The sequence below is a fragment of the Rutilus rutilus genome, assembly GCF_951802725.1.
Source record: "Rutilus rutilus genome assembly, chromosome: 7".
Lineage (NCBI taxonomy): Eukaryota > Metazoa > Chordata > Actinopteri > Cypriniformes > Leuciscidae > Rutilus > Rutilus rutilus.
Window position 1 is genome coordinate 30,742,237 of NC_140221.1, and position 21,402 is coordinate 30,763,638.

Genomic DNA, 21,402 nt, shown 5'->3' on the forward strand with positions numbered 1-21,402 from the left:
CAGAGAAAGGTCAGAGAAAGAGATTTTGTGCCTCTTTGAGATGGCACCACACCATATCCATTTATCCATTAATACGAACACTTTATCTTCTATTCTATATATCTATTATCTAAAAAAAAAAAAAAAAAAAAAAAAAAGGACACGTACTGCGTTAGATTAAACTGGGAAGGGTCGTAGCACTTGCATATTGTAGTCCTTTTGTTAGTTTAACTGCTTCTACTGTTCTCATTTGTAAGTCACTTTGGATAAAAGCGTCTGCTGAATGAATAAATGTAAATGTAAATACACTAAAATGTGTTTCTGTTGGCAGCATCTGTGCAACATTTTTCCAATATGTCAAATAAACAATTCAAAAACAATTTAAATGAGACTTTTATTATTATGTACATTAATGCAGACAAAATGACCCACATAAATCAAACTTAAGATTTACTGTAAAAAGCTTTTTATGAGCCTGATTAACCTTCACACTCATTAAACAGTACAATCACACAGATGAACAAAACATTAAAGATTTTACAGTTTCGGTGAGGGCTGAACTCTCAGAAAATGATCTATAAAATGTTTTACAAATTTTCAATATAATTCTAGGCCTAAATAACTTTTATTTTTGTAATTTTATTTTTGTAATTCATACTTTATATAATCATATTCTTTGATATGTCAAAGATTAAAACATTCAGTATTGTGATCAGCTTCACCAGAAATTAATTTAAAAAAAATACACACACACACACACACAAGTAATTTAAAAAAGAAAAAGAAAAAGAAATAATGCCCTCATATCCAGTTCAACCATTTACACCTGACAAATAGTAATAGCAGACTCATACCACACCCAGAAGCCAGGATATACCGGCTCACTGAAAGAGGCTTTAAACTGATGAATAAGTGACATAGACTCAGACACATTGTAGAATGAAAGAGTGCCTCCCGCACAGTCCAGGAACACCCCGATACGGGAAGAGTAGGGTGCGTTAATCTCAACCTGGTCTTTGTTGTGTCGGGCTGAGTAGCTGGAGTTGGAGCAGAAGAGACTCCAGGACTTGCGGTTGTAGCCGATACGAGCTGAGTCCCCATAACCTGTCCTCTTGATGCCTTTAAAGGTGACACCAATGGAAGCGCCCTCCCCGCTCCACTCCACCTCCCAGTAGTAAGCACCTCCTGAGAGAGTCTCTTTACACAGGACCTGGGGCAGGCAGTCAAATCTCTGGTTGCTGTCATTGTAAGACTGAGGCTCTCTCTTTAATGCTGCTTTCCTGTTGTTTCGGGAGAGGTAGAGCTGTCTGTATGCTGTGTTGGGGTCGAGAGTTAGCTGGCAGGCGTCTTTAAAATAAACAAGATAGATGAGATATGATTAGGATTGGTTAATCAAAACTTTTACATTTTACATTTACATTGTGAATGTGAATGTGTAAAGACAAACAAAGTTTCGTTGACATTATGAAGACACCCCCCCCTCACAATGAATCTCTGCCCACTTTGCATGTATCTTGATCCATGTACATATTCTTTAAAAGCTAAATTTCTGTTTGAGACTGGATAAAATAAGTGCCATAAGTGATTCTGTATGCATTAAAAATACCAATGTGCATGGGTCAAGTTAAGACACACAAGAAACCACAAGTTTTATATATAGGCCTATAATTAATTGTAAAATGTAAAATAAAAAAACACATCAATCATGTTAGTAGTGGTTAGCATCAAAGGTTTTTTTTTTTTTTTTAAGAGAAACACAAAATGACAAGACGGACATCATTGCACCGTTATCTTAAGCTATCCTAGGCTAGGATTCCTGATCTGGGAACAGTTTTGCAAATTATGGTCTCCAAATATGAACAGATTGAAGCAAAACTGATCCTTGATCAGCTTTCCTAATGTAAGGTGATACATGCATGAGGACAAATCACCTGCCTATGGTTGAGTATAGTGGTTGAGTCTGCGCATTGGCTCTCAGAGCTGGTTGGACATTTGGAGGTGGTTTCTGCCAGAGGTGCGTGAACGTCTCTGATCTAGAGGGCCGAGAGTGTCGATACACATTTAAGACACCCTATATATTCTATCAAACCATGAAACTTTGCATAATTACAAGTTGTCTTCTGACTTACTCTATCGCTCAAAAGGTTGGGGTTCGTAAGATTTTTTTGAAAAAAGTCTCTTTTGCTCATGAAGGCTTCATTTATTTGATAAAAAATACAGCAAAACTGAATTATTGTGAAATATTATTAAAATTTACCACAACTGTTTTCTATTTGAATATATTTTTAAATGTAATTTATTCCTGATGGCTGCTCAAGAAATGTTTCTTATTATTACCATTATAACATTGAATTATTGCTATTAGTATTATATTATTATTAGCTTGAAAACAATTGTTCTGCTTACATTTTTTCTGTAAACCATGATACTTTTTTTCAGATTTTTTCTTGATAAACAGAAAGTTCAAAAGAACAGCATTTGTTTTCAATATAAATCTTTTGTGACATTATAAATGTCTTTATTGTCACATTTGATCAGTTAAATGCATCCTTGCTGTATGAAAGTATTATTATATATTTCTTTAAAGATCGCAATGACCCCAAACATTTGAACAGTAGTGTATGTAGAGTGTTTTTGTCCTCTAAAAGACCACAGCTGATTGTTCTTAGAAGAGAAGACGAAACGTCTAAAGGTTTGAAAGGATGGCAGTTATCATGAATCACCCATGCACCCACTCACTGAGCAGACTAAGCCTGTTCTTACAATATGCTTGGACAAAAACTCAGTATGTAAGGAATGATGTTAGACTACTCCCACTAGAGTTTGACATTTAACAGGACGGAAGCCAGCTTGCTTTCTTAGCACTTTATGCAAGGTACTAAACATATAAAAAATTCTATCATTTTTTGATTAATCATAACCAGAGGTGAGAATTCTGTTGACCTTGACCTTTATATCCTGTTCATGTTATCGCTACAACGACTTCCTCTGGTCTTGGGCATGCATGTAAAAAGGAAATCCTTGAATGAAAATAAACTTACACTGGAGGAGATCGTCCCTTGTCCGGGGAGTGTTGCTGGGGCTCTTGTACATGTCAACTACATCAGCTAGAGACACAATTAAGAGAGTCAGAATGATGTCAAACATCTAATCATTTAATTCATCTGATAGCAAGCAAACAGATTATCTTGTATCATGTACCAGATCCGGGCCACATCTGGAACACGTGGATTCAATGCGTACCAGATGTGGGCCGGATCTGGGCTGACACTATGTTGCTGTCTGGGATGTTACTGACAAAAAGGAAGTACCTTTAGGTACTTTCTGAATGGCACTATAGGTACTTTCACATTAATGGTGATAAAACAATATGCTGCTGTTCAATAGTTTGAGGTAACATTCTATTTCGATAGTCTAACTAACTTTACAACTACATGTCAACCACCAAACATTAGAGTATTATGTTTGTAGACTGTCAGTGCTTAATATCTGCTAACACTTTATTTTAATGTTTCCCCAACAGACGTTCTACTATAAGTAACTTTGCAAGTATACATCAACTTACTAACCCGAACCCTAACCTAACAGTCGACTAAAAGGATACTACGGTCTACTAATACTAAAATGAGAGTAAGTTGGCATGTTGCAAAGTTACTTAGAATATCTAAAGTGGACTATCGAAATAAAGTGTAACTAAGTTTGAGGTCTGTAAAAAAAATTTAAAGAAATTAATACTTTTCAGCAAGGTTGCATTTAACTAATCAACAGTGACAGTAAAGACTTTTACTTTTACAAAATAGCTCTATTTCGAATAAATGCTGTGTTTTTTTTTACTTTCTACTTATCAAAGAATCCTGGTAAAAATAAAATTATCGGTTCATCGATAACAAATTAAGCAACACGAATGTTTTTTTTGATAATATTGATAATAATAATAAATGTTTCTTGAGCACAAAATCAGCATATTAGAATGATTTCTGAATGATCATGTGACACTAAAGACTGGAGTAATGATGCTGAAAATAACTGGAATAAGTTGCATTTTAAAATGTATTCAAATAGAAAATATTTTGAATCAAATAAATGCCAATACTTTCAAAAACATAAAAATTCCCCAAACTTTTGAACAGTAGTGTATGTTCAATTAAATGAGAAATTAAAATATCCATGATGAAAATCTGTATGCATATAAGAGATTAGCAAATAAATATGTATTTTACTGTGATGTCTGTCTTAAGATCATTGCTTAGCAACCGGTCAACAATTTATTGGAGCCTAACACTGGCTTTTGACAAATGCCATTCAGATGTTGCAAAAAAAATAAAAAAAATAAAAATGCCATTCCAAAATTCCAGCAATTTTGCACAAAGCAAACAGCAGGACAGCTAAGGTTTCCCATTTTCATTTACTTACACTTTATAGTCTTTTTTCTCTTACGGTCCTCAAGCTGGCAGAATGGCATCTTGTTCACTGGGAGAGAATTGAGAGTTGTGAAGGAAGTCAGTTAAAGATTAAGAAGAACCATAATAAACGAGAGAGAGCGTGATTTGTTTAATCTCTCTCATGGGACAAAAAGAGACAGAGCATTTCAAAATGGGTACGAGACAACGGCTAATGAAACAACGATGTCTCTGAAAGTTTGTAGGTACTAATTACATGATTGGATTACATTAGACAAAAAAATCCTTTCAGACTGGACCATACCTGTTTTTGCCACCTTGACCAGCTCTTCATTGCTGAACTCACTTAGATGTTGTTTCATCTCAGAGACGGTCTTGGTAACAGGACCGAAGGAGAAGTAAGGGTTCACAATAACAGAAGGCAGCTCCTCGGCATCAGTCTGGGCAATCAGCATATGGTAACTCTGCAATGACAAACAGAACAAATCTTAGTCTTATTTTTCCTACAATAAATTGCCCTGGGCTGTGTTTCTCAAAAGCATTGTTAGCTGTGTTGACCGTAGAGTTCATTAGTGTCAATGGTTCTACAATACAAGCACACTTATTTTCTCGCATACTAATGGCTCTAGGAGAAGCAAAGAATATTTTGTATTTCTTTCATTATCTGTGATACAGTAGAAAAACTAAACTAAGAACTAAATATTTTTACTTGTATGCAATAGATCCTGTGTGAAGTAACACAGTAACACATCTCTCCACATAATGTTTATTGCACTGCTTTAGCTCTGTGAATGTTTATTGTGTTCTCAGTCACCTGGATGAAATGGATGTGGTCCTCAGTGCGAGAGAGTTGTGTCAGCTCATCGTCTCTCCTCTTCAGGTCAGCAATTTCATGCCCCAGACGCTCCATGTGGCCCTCAGCAGTGTTAAGTGCAGCCTTCTTATTGGTCGAGATGAGTTTGATCATTTCCTGTTGCATTCTTTCAATGGAACGAAGCATGTCACCGAACAGCTTTTCACTCTCCTGCAAGGCCCGTTGTGCTGAACTCTGAGAGAACAATTGTAATCAGTATTCTATTTCTAGTTTCGCTTAATTTTCTTTCTTGGAAATTCATATCCCATATATTGTATACACTCATTTACAAAACATTCCTGGCTCTTTCTGAGAATTCGCCACACCAGAGCAAAGTAGACCAATAAATATTTCAACATATTCTTCCTTACCAGAGATATAATGTTGATCTTGTTGTGTTACCTTACATTTTTTTGTATAATTTATTGTTTACATTTATTATTACACGTTTCTGTTAAATCTCCAGACAGACCTTAAGTGCATCCACTGCCTGTTTTAACTCTTCCATTTGCTTCACTCTGTCATGAATCTTCTCCTGGATTTCAGCTTGGGTGGCGCCCAACCGTTGCTACAGACGATTAAAAACAACAAATTCATGGCAATGAGGTGCTGACAAAGGAATGTTGCAAGTACAGCATCCTACCACACCTCAGCCACTTCCACATGACAATATAGTCACTTTCGGATACTCTATTTAACTCTTTGTGTACTGAAAATGAAACATTCTCATCATCTTAAAGCATATTACAAATCACTAAAATGTAAACTAATGGGTTTGTTTACTAAAATATTGCTCCATTCTTTTGCATTTAAACCCAACTTTGGTTATAACTTTTGGTTATAATGTGTGTGTAGAACAATTGTGTGTTTTCTTTACTGTTAATAATGAAACACTAGTAGGCCTACACTGTATAAAACATTGTAAATATATATATTTTTATTCAGTGTGTTATTTGCCTATTCTTTATTATTTGCGATTATTATTCTTTCTAGCCAACACCAGTTTTTTAAGTGTACAACAGCATAGACCATTTTCATATGTTTGTTTATCGGGGGTTGGCTAATCTTATACTCAATCTAGCATATTCAAACATACTGTGAATGTTTTTTTTTTTTTTTTTTTTTGCATGAATAGGTCCATTGTTGCATACAGAACATGAAAGGTTAAACAGTCTTTCATAATGTTACCTCTGATATCTACTTCAGTGATTATCACCATTTAATCTGTTGTCATAACAGCTTCACCAGCTTAATATTTCCAAAGGTAAAAATAAGATCACAATTGCACTTTTGTACTGCATATGATGGAATCTTACCTGCATTTCCGCCCTTTCCTGTTCAGCGGACACCATGTCATGGCCCTTGTGCTCTTTCACTGTACACAACACACAGATACACATCTGGTCCGTTCGGCAATAAAGCTCTAGACCTTTCTGGTGCTGAGGGCAGATCTGACGATCCAGGTGTCCGATCTCATCGACCAACTTGTGTCGTTTGAAAGTGGATGATTCGTAATGGGGCTTCAGGTGCTTCTCGCAGTAGGAAGCGAGACACATCAGACAAGACTTGACAGCTTTGAGCTTCTTGCCAATGCAGATGTCACATCCCACGTCTTGAGGTCCAGCGTAGTTGTAGTCGGGGGCCGGAGGGGCTGGTGGGAAAGAGTCTGAATCCCTGTTTCTAAGGGACGACGACGAACTGCGTGAGGACTGAAAGCGGCGTGGATTAGGCCTCTTGTTGTAGGCGACCTTGCACTGGGGACACAGGTATTGTCCAGTGTGGTCTGCATGGTCCCAGTAGGTATTGATACAGACGGAGCAGAAAATGTGACCGCATGGGATGGAAACTGGCTCCCTGATATCTTCCTTGCAGAGGTAACAAAGCTCCTGGTCAAGCGACATGGTTAAATCCCTACAGATCTCAGAAGAGGAAATGTGCGTTTGAGTGCGAGACAGGAAAAGTGAGTCTAAAGTGCCACCACAGCAAGTTATATAGAGTAAACAGGGAGGGAGGCTAAACTGGTTATGCAGAAACCAGTAAATGAATGGGGGAGTGGCTGTGCCACAGGTGAAGAGGGTGATCGAGAGAAAGAAGAAACATGTATCATCAGATGTCAATGGAAATGATAACAGTGAAGAAGAGAAGCATGAATGAAATGTATGATCTCAGGGCATAAAATTGTTTCAAATTTGCTCTTGCATCACTTACACTTCTTGGACATGCATTTCTTTTATATTTGATAAAGCTTGTCTTGTGACTACTGCTTTTCGTGGCAAGCAACGATCCCATCGGTTGAGTGTTTATGGGCCGTTTTAGGGGCCTCATGCTGGCAGATATCTTAACGTTGGGTATGTGCTCCACTGCGGAGGAGATGCCTGATGGATGAGTGCTTACAGACCAAGCATACAGTGACCTTTGGCACACGCCATCAAAGCTGGAGGGTAATTTATTTGGAGGGAGGATGAGTATACTTTGGGGTTTTTTCCTCCTTAAAAGATTTTTGAGTAAGAGGAAAGTATGTTTTTTTTTTATTAAGAGTCCTTTAACCACCAAACATTTGCGTTGTGAATCTAAGTAGGTGAAAGCCGGCATAGTTGTAGCATGAGGAGAGTCACTGTCAGTGTAACCATTTAGAAATTAGTTACGTTGTGAATCATACATGACCACCATCCTCCTGAAGTGAATCTCTGTGAACGGATATAAAAGGACAAAAACACTTCTGAGATATATGAATCAACATTTCACTTCTGTGCAGTAATTTGATTTTCAATCTTTCAGTTTAATGCTTGTTAAACCACTGAACTTGTATCATTTTAGTAATTACAGATTATCTTGATACAAAGCATCTACTCGAAACTTTTACATAAATGCTTCATGTATGAGAAGGTAAGGAGGGTCGTAATTTCAAATTTACTTTCAGACCCCTGAAAATCTACAGTTATTTGTAGATTTTAAAATAACTGCAGAAGTACAGATGAATTTGGGGAAATTATATCAAAGTTTGAGAAACACAACACAGTTACAGATGTTAAAGCAAAGAGTGTTACAACCATCCTCAGTCTGGCAGTGAAACCCAACTGACATTTCAAATGTATTTAATAGCCTACTGCAGAAAAAGTACACAACATATCGTACATTTTTAAATGTACAGTAACAGCTCTAACTGAAACAGCAGCTGTGGTTTCTTCCAGCAACGGCGGATCCATTTTCCTAAGAAAAGGCGTTTATTCCTGTTGCTCAAAGAAGATGGAAATAAGTGTTTGTTTTAGATTAGCCTCTCTCATCTCTCTAGAGCATACATCCTCTGCACAGCACAGTCCACAAAGCTCCAGGAATCTCTGTTGCAAAACAGGAAGTGGAAGTGAGTTTTCCGTGACTCACATTCAGTGTGGTGAAAAGCTAATTAGAACATTTCTACTGGGATTGCAAATCCAGCCCCTATTTCTCACCAGATCTGATTCATTTCTTTTATTTTACCAATGGCATTTGGTTTTTTAAACATTAATTTATGCTTTTCCATTATTCATGTTTTTTTAATTTTTTTTATAGAAACCTACATAATTGCATAATATCCAAAATCAAGAACACAAACTCACATAGGCATAGATGTATGCCCATCTCAAACTAAACTCAAGATTCCTCTTACTCAAGATGGTTGTCGGCTTGTAAATTCAGTAACGAGAGCAAAAATGTTGGCAGGAATGCACTCTGACCTGATAAGTGAGATAACAGCAAGTCAAGAGAGGCCTGCAAAGGTGAAAGTTTCCACTGTTCAAGAGAATATCCAGACTTCAGCAGGACATGCAGTCTGACAGTGCCGGAGAGTCTGCAGCCAATCTAATGACATGTCTCTGATTCCGGATCATCGTCTAGTCTGTAGTCATAGTTCTAAAGGTCTTCAGCTCAAAATAGTTGATCGAATTTGACCTTTATGACAGAGATAATTTGCAGTCTTAAAATAAAACTTTAATCAATAGTTATGATGGGTCACATTGTGAATAGTGTTTCGATATTTCTATATAAAATATAAAGAGCTTAAATGCTTTTCTAATACAGTAAAAATGTTACAATAGCCAACAAACTCCTTGACCTAAATGGTATGCAGTGTGGTCAATGTGCTCTGTACTGCATCATGCAGAGTATTTATAGATGGCTGATCTTGTCTTTCCTGATCGCTCTGTAACTGAAACTGCCACAGTGACACGTTTGTAAAGAAACATGTCTGGCATATTTTCATGACAGTTTATCTTTCTGTCTCTCATATTTGTTGAGAAAGAGCTGCGTGTTCAGACTACATTTCACAAACCTTTTGTACGTCAGCATATGTGATAAGATTTTTACAGCACGCAAAAGAAGAAAAATTAAGATAATCATTTCAGTTATTATCGTGTGCTAAAATATAATCACATAACCAGACATTCTTCACAGTCGAGCAAAGGAAAAGAATTCACTGTAAACAGTGAACTTACATGAGGCTAAAAAATGATTGCTTTTAATGCACAGGATTCACTTGTAAAGCTCCCTGCATGCGCTCTTTTGAATGGTGGTATTCTTTTGTGGGTTTTGAGAATTCCGTTCTGCACAGCCTGTTCAATTTTACCTGGCAATACGCCAGATGAGCAGCCAAACACACACATTCACATACAGTGCAATTTGCCTTTCAGCCAAGACTCACAAAGGTGACCATTGTTCATGGAAACACTTGTAAATACCTTGTTTCCATGCACTTTATGCACTGACCAATCAGATTGACATAGGCAACCCCTTGGTTTTTACAATAACAACACACACCTATGCAAGCTCACTCTACTTACTCGGTCACCCTCCATCGGGCACACTCCCCTTAATCAGGTAGTTTAATGAAACTTGTCCTTTGACCCTTAATACACACAAGGAAACAGGAGACCTCTGGCAGGCTTACTCAAGTATGCAGCTTCTTCAATAGGAAAATGGTCCCTCGTGAACCAACGTGAACTCAGTGGGGTCAGCATGAGGGTGTGGAGAACAATAAAGGTTGTGTTAAAGGAACTGATTTCTTTTGTATGGTTTACAACATTTCCTCTCTAAGAACTATGAAGACCATGAGAACAATATGAGGACCGACACTCCATGAATAGGCCCGTTCCTTCATTTTAAAATCATTACTTCATGCTGCAGTTGGAGAAACTATGCAAAAACTGATGTCAAATTTGCAATTAGAGGCCTAAACTAGTAGGCTTTCGGAGTTAATGAGTAATCGCAGCCTATACCTTGCACTGTAAATGGAATCTGTTTAACTCAGGGAAAAGGGGAAGAGAAACTGGCTTATCAGAGTGTAGACCATATAAGGAGAGGGGTGAAACTATTCATGAAGTGATGCAAGATTTGTGTTTGGGGCAGAGCTGATGGCAGGACCTTGTGTAACCAATCAGCATGTAATAGGTGTGGGTTTCCATCAGTGTGGCGTCACCTGGGCTCAGGCTGGACCAATGGCTTTCAGTCTTCATCTAAATTAAAAATACACAAAGTCAATCATTAAAAAGATATCAACCACAATGAAACTAACTCAACCTAAAGCATAAAGAACAGGGACCAATGCTCTCATCATATTATTGCACATTTTTCAAAATTTTCAAGTTCATTTCAATTACAGTTAATAAGATAACTTTAAATATTATGTCTTCAACCTTTATGAAAAACTCACCTCTGGGACTTACAAAGAGTGCCTATATTATGTTAGTGGCAATTACCAGTGCAAATTAATCTAGTTGTGTGTCAAGGATAGTGCCAATGTGCAAATATTTGTAGCTAGGACAAACTATTTTGAAAATGTCAAGTGTTAGAGGTTTGAAATATTCTTAAAAAACTGAAATATTTCTGCCACACCCATCGAAAACAAACTGATGACATATTTTCAAGTCTGCAACACCCAATCCAGTTCAACTGGCCTTAGTTCATACATTCAGATCAAACTCACCTCGTAGACTGGCTGTTACTATTGTTTGTTTAGTGCAGTGAGAAGAGTAGCACATGCCTTTGTGTTGTGAAAAAGATAGTTTCAACGAAATATATTTTACAGTGGCAACTTTATATGTCAGATTATATACTGCTTAAAAAAGCCAGATAGGTGTGCTACAGAATGACAAAAAAATATATAAATAAAACCAAAAAAGCTACATTTTAAATATTAAATCTATCAAATCCATTATTTATCTAAGCTCAGGTAGCAGTATTCAACCAAATAAGCATATCATTTAAAGAATGAAAGCAAGAGAGTATCCTAGACAATAAACAAACTATGTAACATCAGAGCCAACCAAGAATGGCCAATTATTAACAGACTGTAGTTTTAGGGTAACTGAAGCAAATGTCCTTCAGCTCCTCAGCTAATGGATAAGCAGTTTGTGCGTGTAAAACAGAGAGCTTTTCATGTTTAAGTTTCATCCTGGATGGCCCTGCTTTACACTACAATTCATTCATTCTCAACTGTACCTTTTTTCTTCTATGTCTTTCACTCCACCCATGGTCCCTCCCTCCCTTTCTCTCTCTCTCTCTCTCTCTCAAGACTCCTGGCTCAACCTGTTTATCTGAGCTGTGTTGTGCTCTAATCTCTCTCTCTCTCTGTCTCTCTCTCTCTCTCTCTCTCTTCCTTCCTCTCTTCAGCACACTCCCTCAGTACAAAGGGGAGGGCTTTGCTTCCTTTAATTAATAACCTGTGGAATTCAGAAACTCAAGGCTGTCTGTAGTAAAGCACCAGCCACGCAGCGTTCGGCTCCTCTTTCTCTCGGAAACATTTCAGAAGTTTGTTTTTGAAGAGTGCAAAAAATATGGCTGAGCAACTGTCTTCAGATTACTTCAGCTGCCCCCTATGTACGGAGCTCCTGAGGGACCCCGTGGCGATCCCGTGTGGTCACAGCTTCTGCATGGACTGTATCAGCGGCTACTGGAATGAGGCTGATTACACTGGCATCTACATCTGTCCTCAGTGTCGGATCACGTTCACCCAGAGACCTGTGCTGAGGCCAAACGCCACTCTCACCAAAGTTGCGGAGAAGATTAAGAAGACTGGCTTAAATTTAACGCCTCCTAGTAATGGAAGCTATGCTGGCCCAGGGGATGTTCCTTGCGACTTCTGCACTGGAAAGAATTTCAAGGCGGTCAAGTCCTGCCTCAACTGTCTCGCCTCTTACTGCGAAAAGCACCTGAAGCCCCACTACGAGTCCGCCACATTCAAGAGGCACAAGCTGGTGGATGAGCTGGGGAACCTGGACCGTAAGATCTGCCCTCAGCACCAGAAGAGCCTAGAGTTGTTCTGTCGTACAGACCAGATGTGTATTTGCGCTCTCTGTACTGTAAGCGAGCACAAGGGTCATGACATAGTCTCAGCCGAAGCAGAAAGGAGTGAAAAACAGGTAAGGAAAATAGACTGCTTGAGTAAACTTAACTGAGGTTACTGAGAGGCTAGAGGGGTGGCTGTGGGGTTACAAGTTGAATTTTAAAGTGTATGATTATATTAATTAACAAGAAATGTTCTTGAGATTGTATAAAAGAGGTCTTCTTAAAAAAACTGCCAAGAAGTCATGTAGATACACCGTATAACCGGTTCTGTGTTAACACAAACATGCTGATCCAGATCATTACAAAAAACTGTTGAGGAAATATGGAAAAGAAAGGGAGGAGACGATGATTAAACTGATAAAAATAGAAAAGAAGCATAGTTAGTGAAAATGATATCTAGAAAACTTTTCCAAATACAACTCCTAAACTATATGAGTCACGAAAAGGGTGTGTTCCTCTACAATGGACAACTCAGAGGTTACTTGATTTAAACACTGTCCAAACCTGGCCACCTTTCTGAGATGATCTGTTTTTGTGTGAGAAAAATAACTGTTATGAGCAATGAGGGATGAGAAACAGGGCAGGTCTGTATTCTTTTGTAGGGAGAGGCAAGGAATGTGAATTTGAGAAAATCAGGAGGGAGCGTACAGACCATCCCAACCTCCCCCTACGCGCTGAGGGCGAGAAAAAATAGCGCACTGCTTTTTGTACCTTGACCCAAAGACATCATAAACATCTGCAGATGAGTATAGCTGAAAGAAATGTGGACAACCGCCTCTTCAAACTTGAGTTTCGCAAGAAAAACTGCGTCACTGTATAATTTGACTGTGAGGATATTGAAAACATTTCACCCAAAACTATTTATAGATACTGGCCAGATGTTTACTGTTCCATCAATACACCGGAGAACTGAATGGAAGGAAGACCTTCAAAGGTTTAAAATTTCAAAGCTTTTCCTTCAATTCATTAGTACTGAACGAGCTTGAGACAAGGAGGGAGCACAGCAGTTGATGTGTTTTTGTACTGTTTTGACTAAACTGTCACGGGTGCTTTTTAGATACAGTAATTATATCTGTAATCTAACAATTATCGCAGGCACTAATTGCAAATGGTTTGTTTGTTCTGTTAAACGGAGGGAATCCCAGATTTAAGTCCTCATGTCCCATGGCACACACCACAAACACACACACACTTTTATTCACCCCCTCCCCAGATTCTCCACATTCCTTCAAGCTTATCTTGAAGAATGGTTCGGTGAGCTAGGCAAGGGGTTGCTCTGAAACCCCCTCCTCTTTCCCTAAAGAACTGAGCGTGTGCACCTTGAAATGTCTCTCCGGCAAGCAGACCCAGCTAGTTTTACATTCCTGGAGTGATTAACATTCCCGAAAATAAAGGCATCCATGTGAAGCAGGTTCTTAGAATTTTAGAAAAAAGCATAACATAAAATTATCATACGTGAAGATATGTGACGCGAAAGGACATACAGTAGTATTATATTGCTGTGCATTCCCAGAATTTACTGGAAGAGGGAGATCAATAACAAAAAGAGTTTGTTTTGTAATTGAATCTATGTCAACAAAGACTAAGGTATGTTTTCTCTTGTTTCATGGACAGAAACTTCTTGGAGTGTCCCAGGCGGAGATCAAACAAAAATGCCAGCAGAGGACCAAAGAACTGGAGGAGCTGAAAACAGCAGTGGATTCTCTAAAAGTATGTTTCAGGCTCACTTGTAACAGTTAGTTTTATCGTCACTGCTGATATCGAGGTCACACCATAGCACATTTGACCAAATAAGAACAACCTAACTGTTTTATCTGGGCAAAGGTGATATGGCACAAGACCTTTTATCTGTTAAGTCAGTGTGTAACTGTTTACAAGGACTGGGAAAGCAAACAGTCCTTGTAAGTGGTCATAATTGTTCTTTTGTTCCTCATAGGGTAATCTAGATGCTAGCTCTCTAGATACATGCTGATACATGGCTTTTTGTTGACTGCAGCAGCAGCTTGAGTAATTTTAATGAGTTGTAAATGTTATCTAGAAGTATATCCTTGCAAAACAGATACACTAAAACTAAAACATTAAACAGTTTCCTACTAAAAGAATGGACAATGGACTCTTAAACTTGACTCATTTTTACCGCAGAGCTCTGCACAAAGAGCAATGGTCGAAAGCAAGAAGATGTTTGATGAGATGATCACCTCCATTGAGAGGATGAGGTCAGAGGTCACCAAACTGATCAACATCAATGAGAGGGCTGCATTCAGTCAGGCAGAGGGACTGATGGAGCGACTGGAGCAGGAGATTGAAGAACTGAAGAAGAAAGAGAGTGGACTTAAACAGCTTTATAGCACTGATGATCACATTCACTTCTTACAGGTACTTTAAGACAGGAGTTTTCAAAATGAGATCTGGGGATCCTGATGGGATCAAAGAGAAAATAAGTATTTTCTAAGATTCTGATTTTTAGATATATTTTTTAATTATTTCCTTACAATAACAGGATAAAACCCAGTTATTTATATTTACATAATATTATGGTTTTTTTCTCCTTGTGCAGTAAAAATTGCCCCTTATATATTATACATAAACCATATATAGCCTAGCTGCTTTTATATTTTAGAAAAGGAGAATCATCATATTTGGCATCAAATAGGCTTTTCAAACTTTATGGCATCACTTCTTATTTACATGAAAGTTTCAAAGACATTAGACAAACACATTTACCTTTCGGTAATCAAGGCTTCCACCACTACACATTGTATATACTGAGATTTCTCTCCTTTTAAACAGAATTTCAATTATCTCTGCACCCCAACTGATGACGGCTTCATACCCAGAGTGTCTCTGAATCCGGACTTTTCCTTCAGTGCAGCCAGGAAGGCCGTGGCTGAGATCAAGGAGAAGCTGGAGGAGCTGGGCAGAGATGAACTGCGCAAAATCTCAAAATCAGGTCAGAGCACACACTGCACCGCATGTCAGATACAGGCATAGTTGTTGGGTGAAGTTGTCCCTGATTGCTCATCTGAACACACTGCCCTCTATTTTACATGAACTTGGAGGGTACAGCTAAAACTCAGTTTGTCTTTAAAGAGCCACAATTAGCACTTACAGTATATCAACACATATCATTTCTGGGCCTAAGAATAACCAACATTTAAAAAGATCAGTCTTTAACTCTGTTAAGTCAGGCCTTTTGGTAACTACACATGACTTCAGCAAGGAAGTCATGTGATTACATGGAGAGTGTAAACAGTGTTTAGAGTTTCTCAACTGTGTGTTTCAATCCACTGAGCAAAGTTCAAACGGTAAACAAAAGAGCTATTCAATTCTATTAATAGAATTTGAAACAATAGGGTTTAGTGCCTTATTCAGATCTGCTTGCATAAATCTAGCATTTCATGTTTAAAAAGTTAATTGTAAATCAAGCTTTCCTACTTTTTAATAACAGTGAACGACGTACCAGTGTACACTGTGGAGAATCGCACCAAGGAGAAAAGTACCAGGGGTAAGACATAAATTAAATACTTACCTATATATTTATTTACATTAATCACACATGGCTGGAGCAAATACAAGCTGTAAACATCTAAAAATGGCTATGTGAAAAAAAACATGACATAATACATCTACGGTTCAAAAGTTTGGGGTTGGTAAGATGTATTAATGTTTTTTAAAGAAGTTTTTAGCAGCCATTAATTCAGTGCAGTTCTTCAGAGTCACATGATCCTTCAGAAATGCGGATTTGATGATCAAGAAACATTTCTTACTTTTAAAATAATAATAATAACGCTCAGCAATGGTTCTGTTTGTGGAAACCATGATACTTGTTTTCAGGATTCTTTGATGAATAGAAAGTTCAAAAGAACAGTATTTATTTGAGAAAAAAAGAAAGAAAAAAACTAATCTGACTGACCCCAAACTTTTAAATGGAAGTATACATATGGGATATGACATAATAAATTCTCTTTGTGTTCAGTTAAAGAAGTTCATACAGTGGACAGTTCACCTCCTACAGAACCCAGGACAAGATCTGAATTTCTGAAATGTAAGTATCTAAAAAAAAAATCATGATTTCCCTATTCGCAAATCCAGATGTTTGTCAGATCACACCTTGTGTTTGTCAAAATGCACAATATAACAGTGCCATATTGGTTATCAGTAGATATTAAAAATATACTGGACATTTAATCATAAATGCTCATTTTCTCTATTTTTATATTTAGATCATCTAACTTTTATCATTTTATATTTAGATCACTTAAAGTTCATCTTTAAAAATACTAATAATTTAATAACATATTTAGCAAATCTCAAAATGAATATCCATTTTTCATAATGCACATTATGAAGTTGTGATGCCTAAATTGATTGTATTTAAAACTTGGCTGCTTATAGATTTTAGCGGGGGGAAGTAGTATAGATGAAGTAGTATAGAATTAATATTGTCCATTTGTTTGTTGTCAGCCAGAACATGAAAATAATCATCAGCTTATCTGTATTGGCCAGCATTGTAATATTGTTTCTAGTCCCAATGACTTTTTCTGACATTATTACTGATAAAATCAGAATTTAAATACGTACAGAGGAAGATATATAAAGATCTGTTAAAAGCAACACATTAAAGCAACCTTTATCTGTCTACTCATCTCCAGACTACTGTCAGCTGAGACTAGACCCCCACACGGCGCATAAGGAGCTGTTCTTATCTGAAGGAAACAGAAAGGTGATTAGAACCCGAGACCTGCAGCCATACTCAGAAAACCAAGATCGCTTCGATAGCTTTGCCCAGGTGCTGTGTCGTGAGGCTCTGTCAGGTGGCCGTTTCTACTGGGAAATCGAGTGGAGTGGAGAATTCTCGATTGGAGTGGCCTATCGGGGCATTAGCCGTAAGGGTAAAGGCTCCCTGTGCTTGCTGGGCTACAACGATAAATCTTGGAGCCTCCTCTGCTCTGACACAGGGTACTCGGCCTGGCATAACAGGGTAGACAAGGCTGTTAGTGGCCCTCACTCTTCGAGAATAGGGGTCTTTCTGGACCACTCTGCAGGGGTGTTGGCCTTCTACAGTATTGGTGAGACTATGACACGTCTCTATCGTTTCGAGACCACATTTACTGAGCCCATCTATCCTGGGTTTGGGGTTGGAACGTCAGTCAAGATCTGTCAATTAAAATGAACACTACATGAGTAATTTTCATGAAGAATCTAAAGTGAAGGACAGACACTCTATGCTCTTTGTTCTATGTTTTTTTTTACTCTGTCTTTTATGTCGAATGCCATTTGTCAGTCGTTTTAAACTATTATAACAGGTTCTGAAGGAATAAGGTAACTTTTCAGTAATGATCCAATCTGCAGAATATATAATGTTCTCCTAAATGAAGGCTTAAATGAAGAAAAACTCTTCTAGATGCTAATATCTTCTTAAGTTAATATTATTTTGAATGTGTGTATCCAAATGCAAAAGCTATTCTCATTGTCATTGTAAAGCAACATTATTCAGCAATTACATCTTTATATTTCAATAAAGTTTTAAAGTTGTTATACATACTGGTCTCTCGTTAAATAATAATGTTAATGAAACAATTGTGGTCATTTGTTCTCAGTGGTCACAATGGTCACAATCTCAGTCTTCTGTTTTTGCTGCTGAAACCACAAATTCACCAAATTTGAACAAAAACATTATAACTATTTAACAATAAATTGTCTACTAAGGACAAAAGATCATCTTAGTTTAACACAATACACATATTTACAATATGAAGACACACTACATTACCAAAGCTCATCTGATTTTCACATTATGTGATCAAGATTTTGAATCATAATGACTGTGGAAAATGCTGTTTTAAATGACTCACAGAGGATGTGCATTGAAGAAAGTTGTACCGGGTGTAGTGCCTGCACACACACACAGTACTTTTCTGCTGCCATAACACAGTCATTCAAATGTTTTTTGTAGCCTGGAACATAAAACATAACATGAACATAAATGGTCCGCTCCAAAAACCTGCCTAAAATGATCAGAAGGATACAACTTTTTTCTAACACTGCCAGATTCACAGCTCTAATAAAAGTATAGCGTGGTCACATAGATGTTTAACATGTTTAACAATTGCTGGAGGTCAGAGGTCGCTGTTTTGCTGGTCGTAGTGGGCGTTCCTACAGCTGGATGATCTGACTTTACTGGTAAGAAAAATATAATCACAAATAACATGTATTGGCAGTAATAATAAAATGTCATTTATCTTAACAAGACGTTTTTGTGCTGCTAAAATCAACATTCTGTGGGTGAAAGTGTTTGTATATAAACAATTTCTGACACGCTTTTCAAAGTAACTCAAAGTATCTTCATTTTATCTTTTATTTTATTTTATATAGGCCATAGCCTGTATATTGGGGGAGGTTCACTATTTTTTGAAACTTCTGTTAAGGTTCTAACCATAGACTGTAAAAAATAGGTTCTAACATCCTCTGAAAGCTATAGCCTACCACACATAGTTTATGTTAACAGCTTTGTGTTAATTACCGGTTTAGTTTTTAAAACTCATTTCACTTGGGCGTACGTGTTGTTTTTGTAGAAACCTTTTTTGAAGACAGAAACCTGCTCTGCTGGACAGTTTGCTTCATTTGTAAGCAGCATGGCAGATGATAACAGATGCTGTCCTCGTGTGGCTATAAGAGGAAATACAACTTAACAATAGCCACTTTAGGCGATAGAAATCACTCTTTAGGATCACGTTTAGGACATGGAATTCAAGTCTGTAATGTTACACATGTTGGTTTTCAAAAACGAAAGCTGGTTCACATAGAAATCTGAAAAATTCAGAATAATTTAGGTAAATTCCGTTAAACCAATATTAATGAGTATTTTTCCTAAATGCGGGCGCTAGTAGGGGCAAGCTGACATGTGTTTTATATGTTGTAATTTCAAACAATAAACGGTGATTTATGTCCTAAAGTCCTGTATAATATTGTATCAATGTCGATAAAAGGTTGAAAAGTTATTTATGCTTCCTGAAAACTAATTGGCAAAATCAATTCTTATTTCTTCTGGCCTGGCTATTTATTTATTTATTTTTATTTTTATTGAACAATTAAGTATGTAATTCGTTTATTTCTTTTTATTAAGGATGTATTTTCAATGAATATGAAGATTAACGAATCTGCGACGCGTACCTTCTGCATAATCGCCTTGGAAACGAGTTGTTTATGTTAGCCATGATGATGAGCTAGCTAACGTTAACTCTCCATGCTCTTCAAATAGCTGCCTATGTACTGGGATAAATATCGCACTTATTTGACGCGTTGGTTTAACGTTTTGAATTTCGTTTATTTATTTATTTTATACTCATGTCAAATTGTTATCTTTGTTAGCTAGCGCGCTAGCTAGATTAGAAAAATAGGTCTCTAGTCAAAAATCTCTTCCTTGTCTTTTTATTCTCTCGATCAAAGACGCCAAGATGGTCAAGGTGAAAGTATTATTCATTGGACCAACCGAGGTAAACCATTTGGTTGTGTGTAGAATGCGATGCATAATATTTCATTATTTAGTGTAGATCACCAATTTTCATATTTCATGTTGACAGTGTGGAAAAACAGCATTGGCCAATTTTCTCTCCGACACAACGGAACAAATTGGAGCTGACCATTACAGCCCAACACAAGGCGTACGGTGGGTTGATTTTAAATATATTGTTGCAAAAATATAAATGTTTAAGCTGTATGGCCTAACGTTTTGTTTTTGTTACATCCTCAAATAATTTCCGTCTTTAGGATACTTGAGTTTGAATCACACAGTTTATCTAATGGCAACAAAAATTCAGCATGTGAAGTGGAACTATGGGATTGTGCGGGAGATTTCAAGTAAGTTAAGGTGACCAAATGTAGACCACTTTCCTGAACCAGATTGAAGTTGTCAAACAATTATTTTCTTTCTTGAGTGAATTCATTCAGTATTGTGTGTGCACAGGTTTGAATCATGTTGGCCAGCTTTAATGAAAGACTCCAATGGGGTAGTTATTGTATTTAACCCAGATGTGCCCAGTCATCTAAAGGAAATTGAGACCTGGCACTCGACAATCATCTCCTCACAGGGACTGCTAGAGGCCCAGTGTCTGCTCATAGCACATCATAAACCAGGGAGTGGAGCTGACACTACCCATCCACCATTAGGTAACTTATCCACTTTACAGTATTAGTTTGTCATAAATAAGCTATCTTGAGGCTGATGAAGACCTGGCTATAATTAATGTTACTGCAGATCTTAATATGGTGCTGTTATTTGCTTTTTCAAGTTCTCATTTAATTTCTGAACACCCCTTAAAAAATTGCTGATGTTTAAAATGTTGATAATTAAATTATCAATTTATGTTGAGTTGATTACATAAAAAAAAAGTGTTTTTATTTATCCTCTGTGTAGCCCCACAGTTAAACAAGCTGCCTCTCATTCACTCAAACCTTGAGGAAGAGCCTGAAGATGTCCGACAGGAGTTCCACAAATACTTGGGAAATGTTATGCGGATGCTATCAGAAAAACAGGAGCGTGAAGAGATGTCAATTATTACATGATTTAATTTTTTTTTGTATATGCCAAGATAAATCTATATCCCACATAATATATACATATGTTTGTTTTTTTGTAAAAAAAAATCTTGTTAGCCCTGTCTCACTTGACATAGGCTAGGAGATGGAATCTGTTGTGAGCTTTGGATTAGTCTACAAGTCAAAACATCAACAAGTACTAAACTGTGATGGAAACATCCTAGAGTTCAACAATATTGTAATTCACTGTGCCATTATCCTGGGTCCACTGACTAAATTGTAATTAAAAGCCCATTGGAATTAAATAAGCATGAA

General features: G+C 37.3%; 3 protein-coding genes across 5 annotated transcripts; 2 read left to right on the top strand and 1 right to left on the bottom strand.

Moving 5' to 3' along the window:
- Window positions 1-354: 354 nt before the first annotated feature.
- Window positions 355-7,252, bottom strand: ftr83 (finTRIM family, member 83). 3 transcript variants are annotated; one of them, XM_084414718.1, is made up of 8 exons: window positions 6,549-7,252; window positions 5,705-5,800; window positions 5,194-5,427; window positions 4,684-4,843; window positions 4,393-4,449; window positions 3,021-3,086; window positions 1,911-2,012; window positions 357-1,326 (listed from the first exon to the last, which is right to left on the bottom strand). In XM_084414718.1, exons 1-7 carry the CDS (start codon window positions 7,131-7,133, stop codon window positions 1,954-1,956), a joined length of 1,257 nt encoding a protein of 418 aa, XP_084270844.1. In that variant the 5' UTR covers window positions 7,134-7,252; the 3' UTR covers window positions 357-1,326; window positions 1,911-1,953. The 3 variants fall into 3 exon arrangements, with proteins under 3 accessions (XP_084270842.1, XP_084270844.1, XP_084270843.1); XM_084414717.1 differs by having other exon boundaries at window positions 1,915-2,012; window positions 6,549-7,251; XM_084414716.1 differs by lacking the exon at window positions 1,911-2,012 and having other exon boundaries at window positions 355-1,326; window positions 6,549-7,249.
- Window positions 7,253-11,918: 4,666 nt separating this feature from the next.
- ftr82 (finTRIM family, member 82) lies at window positions 11,919-18,093 on the top strand. The gene is made up of 7 exons (XM_084412923.1): window positions 11,919-12,623; window positions 14,164-14,259; window positions 14,692-14,925; window positions 15,340-15,499; window positions 15,998-16,054; window positions 16,526-16,594; window positions 17,202-18,093. The coding sequence occupies exons 1-7, from the start codon at window positions 12,039-12,041 to the stop codon at window positions 17,720-17,722; spliced, it is 1,722 nt and encodes a 573-aa protein (XP_084269049.1). The 5' UTR covers window positions 11,919-12,038; the 3' UTR covers window positions 17,723-18,093.
- Window positions 18,094-19,727: 1,634 nt separating this feature from the next.
- ift22 (intraflagellar transport 22 homolog (Chlamydomonas)) lies at window positions 19,728-21,389 on the top strand. The gene is made up of 5 exons (XM_084413136.1): window positions 19,728-20,045; window positions 20,133-20,218; window positions 20,320-20,409; window positions 20,516-20,718; window positions 20,966-21,389. Exons 1-5 carry the CDS (start codon window positions 20,007-20,009, stop codon window positions 21,112-21,114), a joined length of 567 nt encoding a protein of 188 aa, XP_084269262.1. The 5' UTR covers window positions 19,728-20,006; the 3' UTR covers window positions 21,115-21,389.
- Window positions 21,390-21,402: the final 13 nt, after the last annotated feature.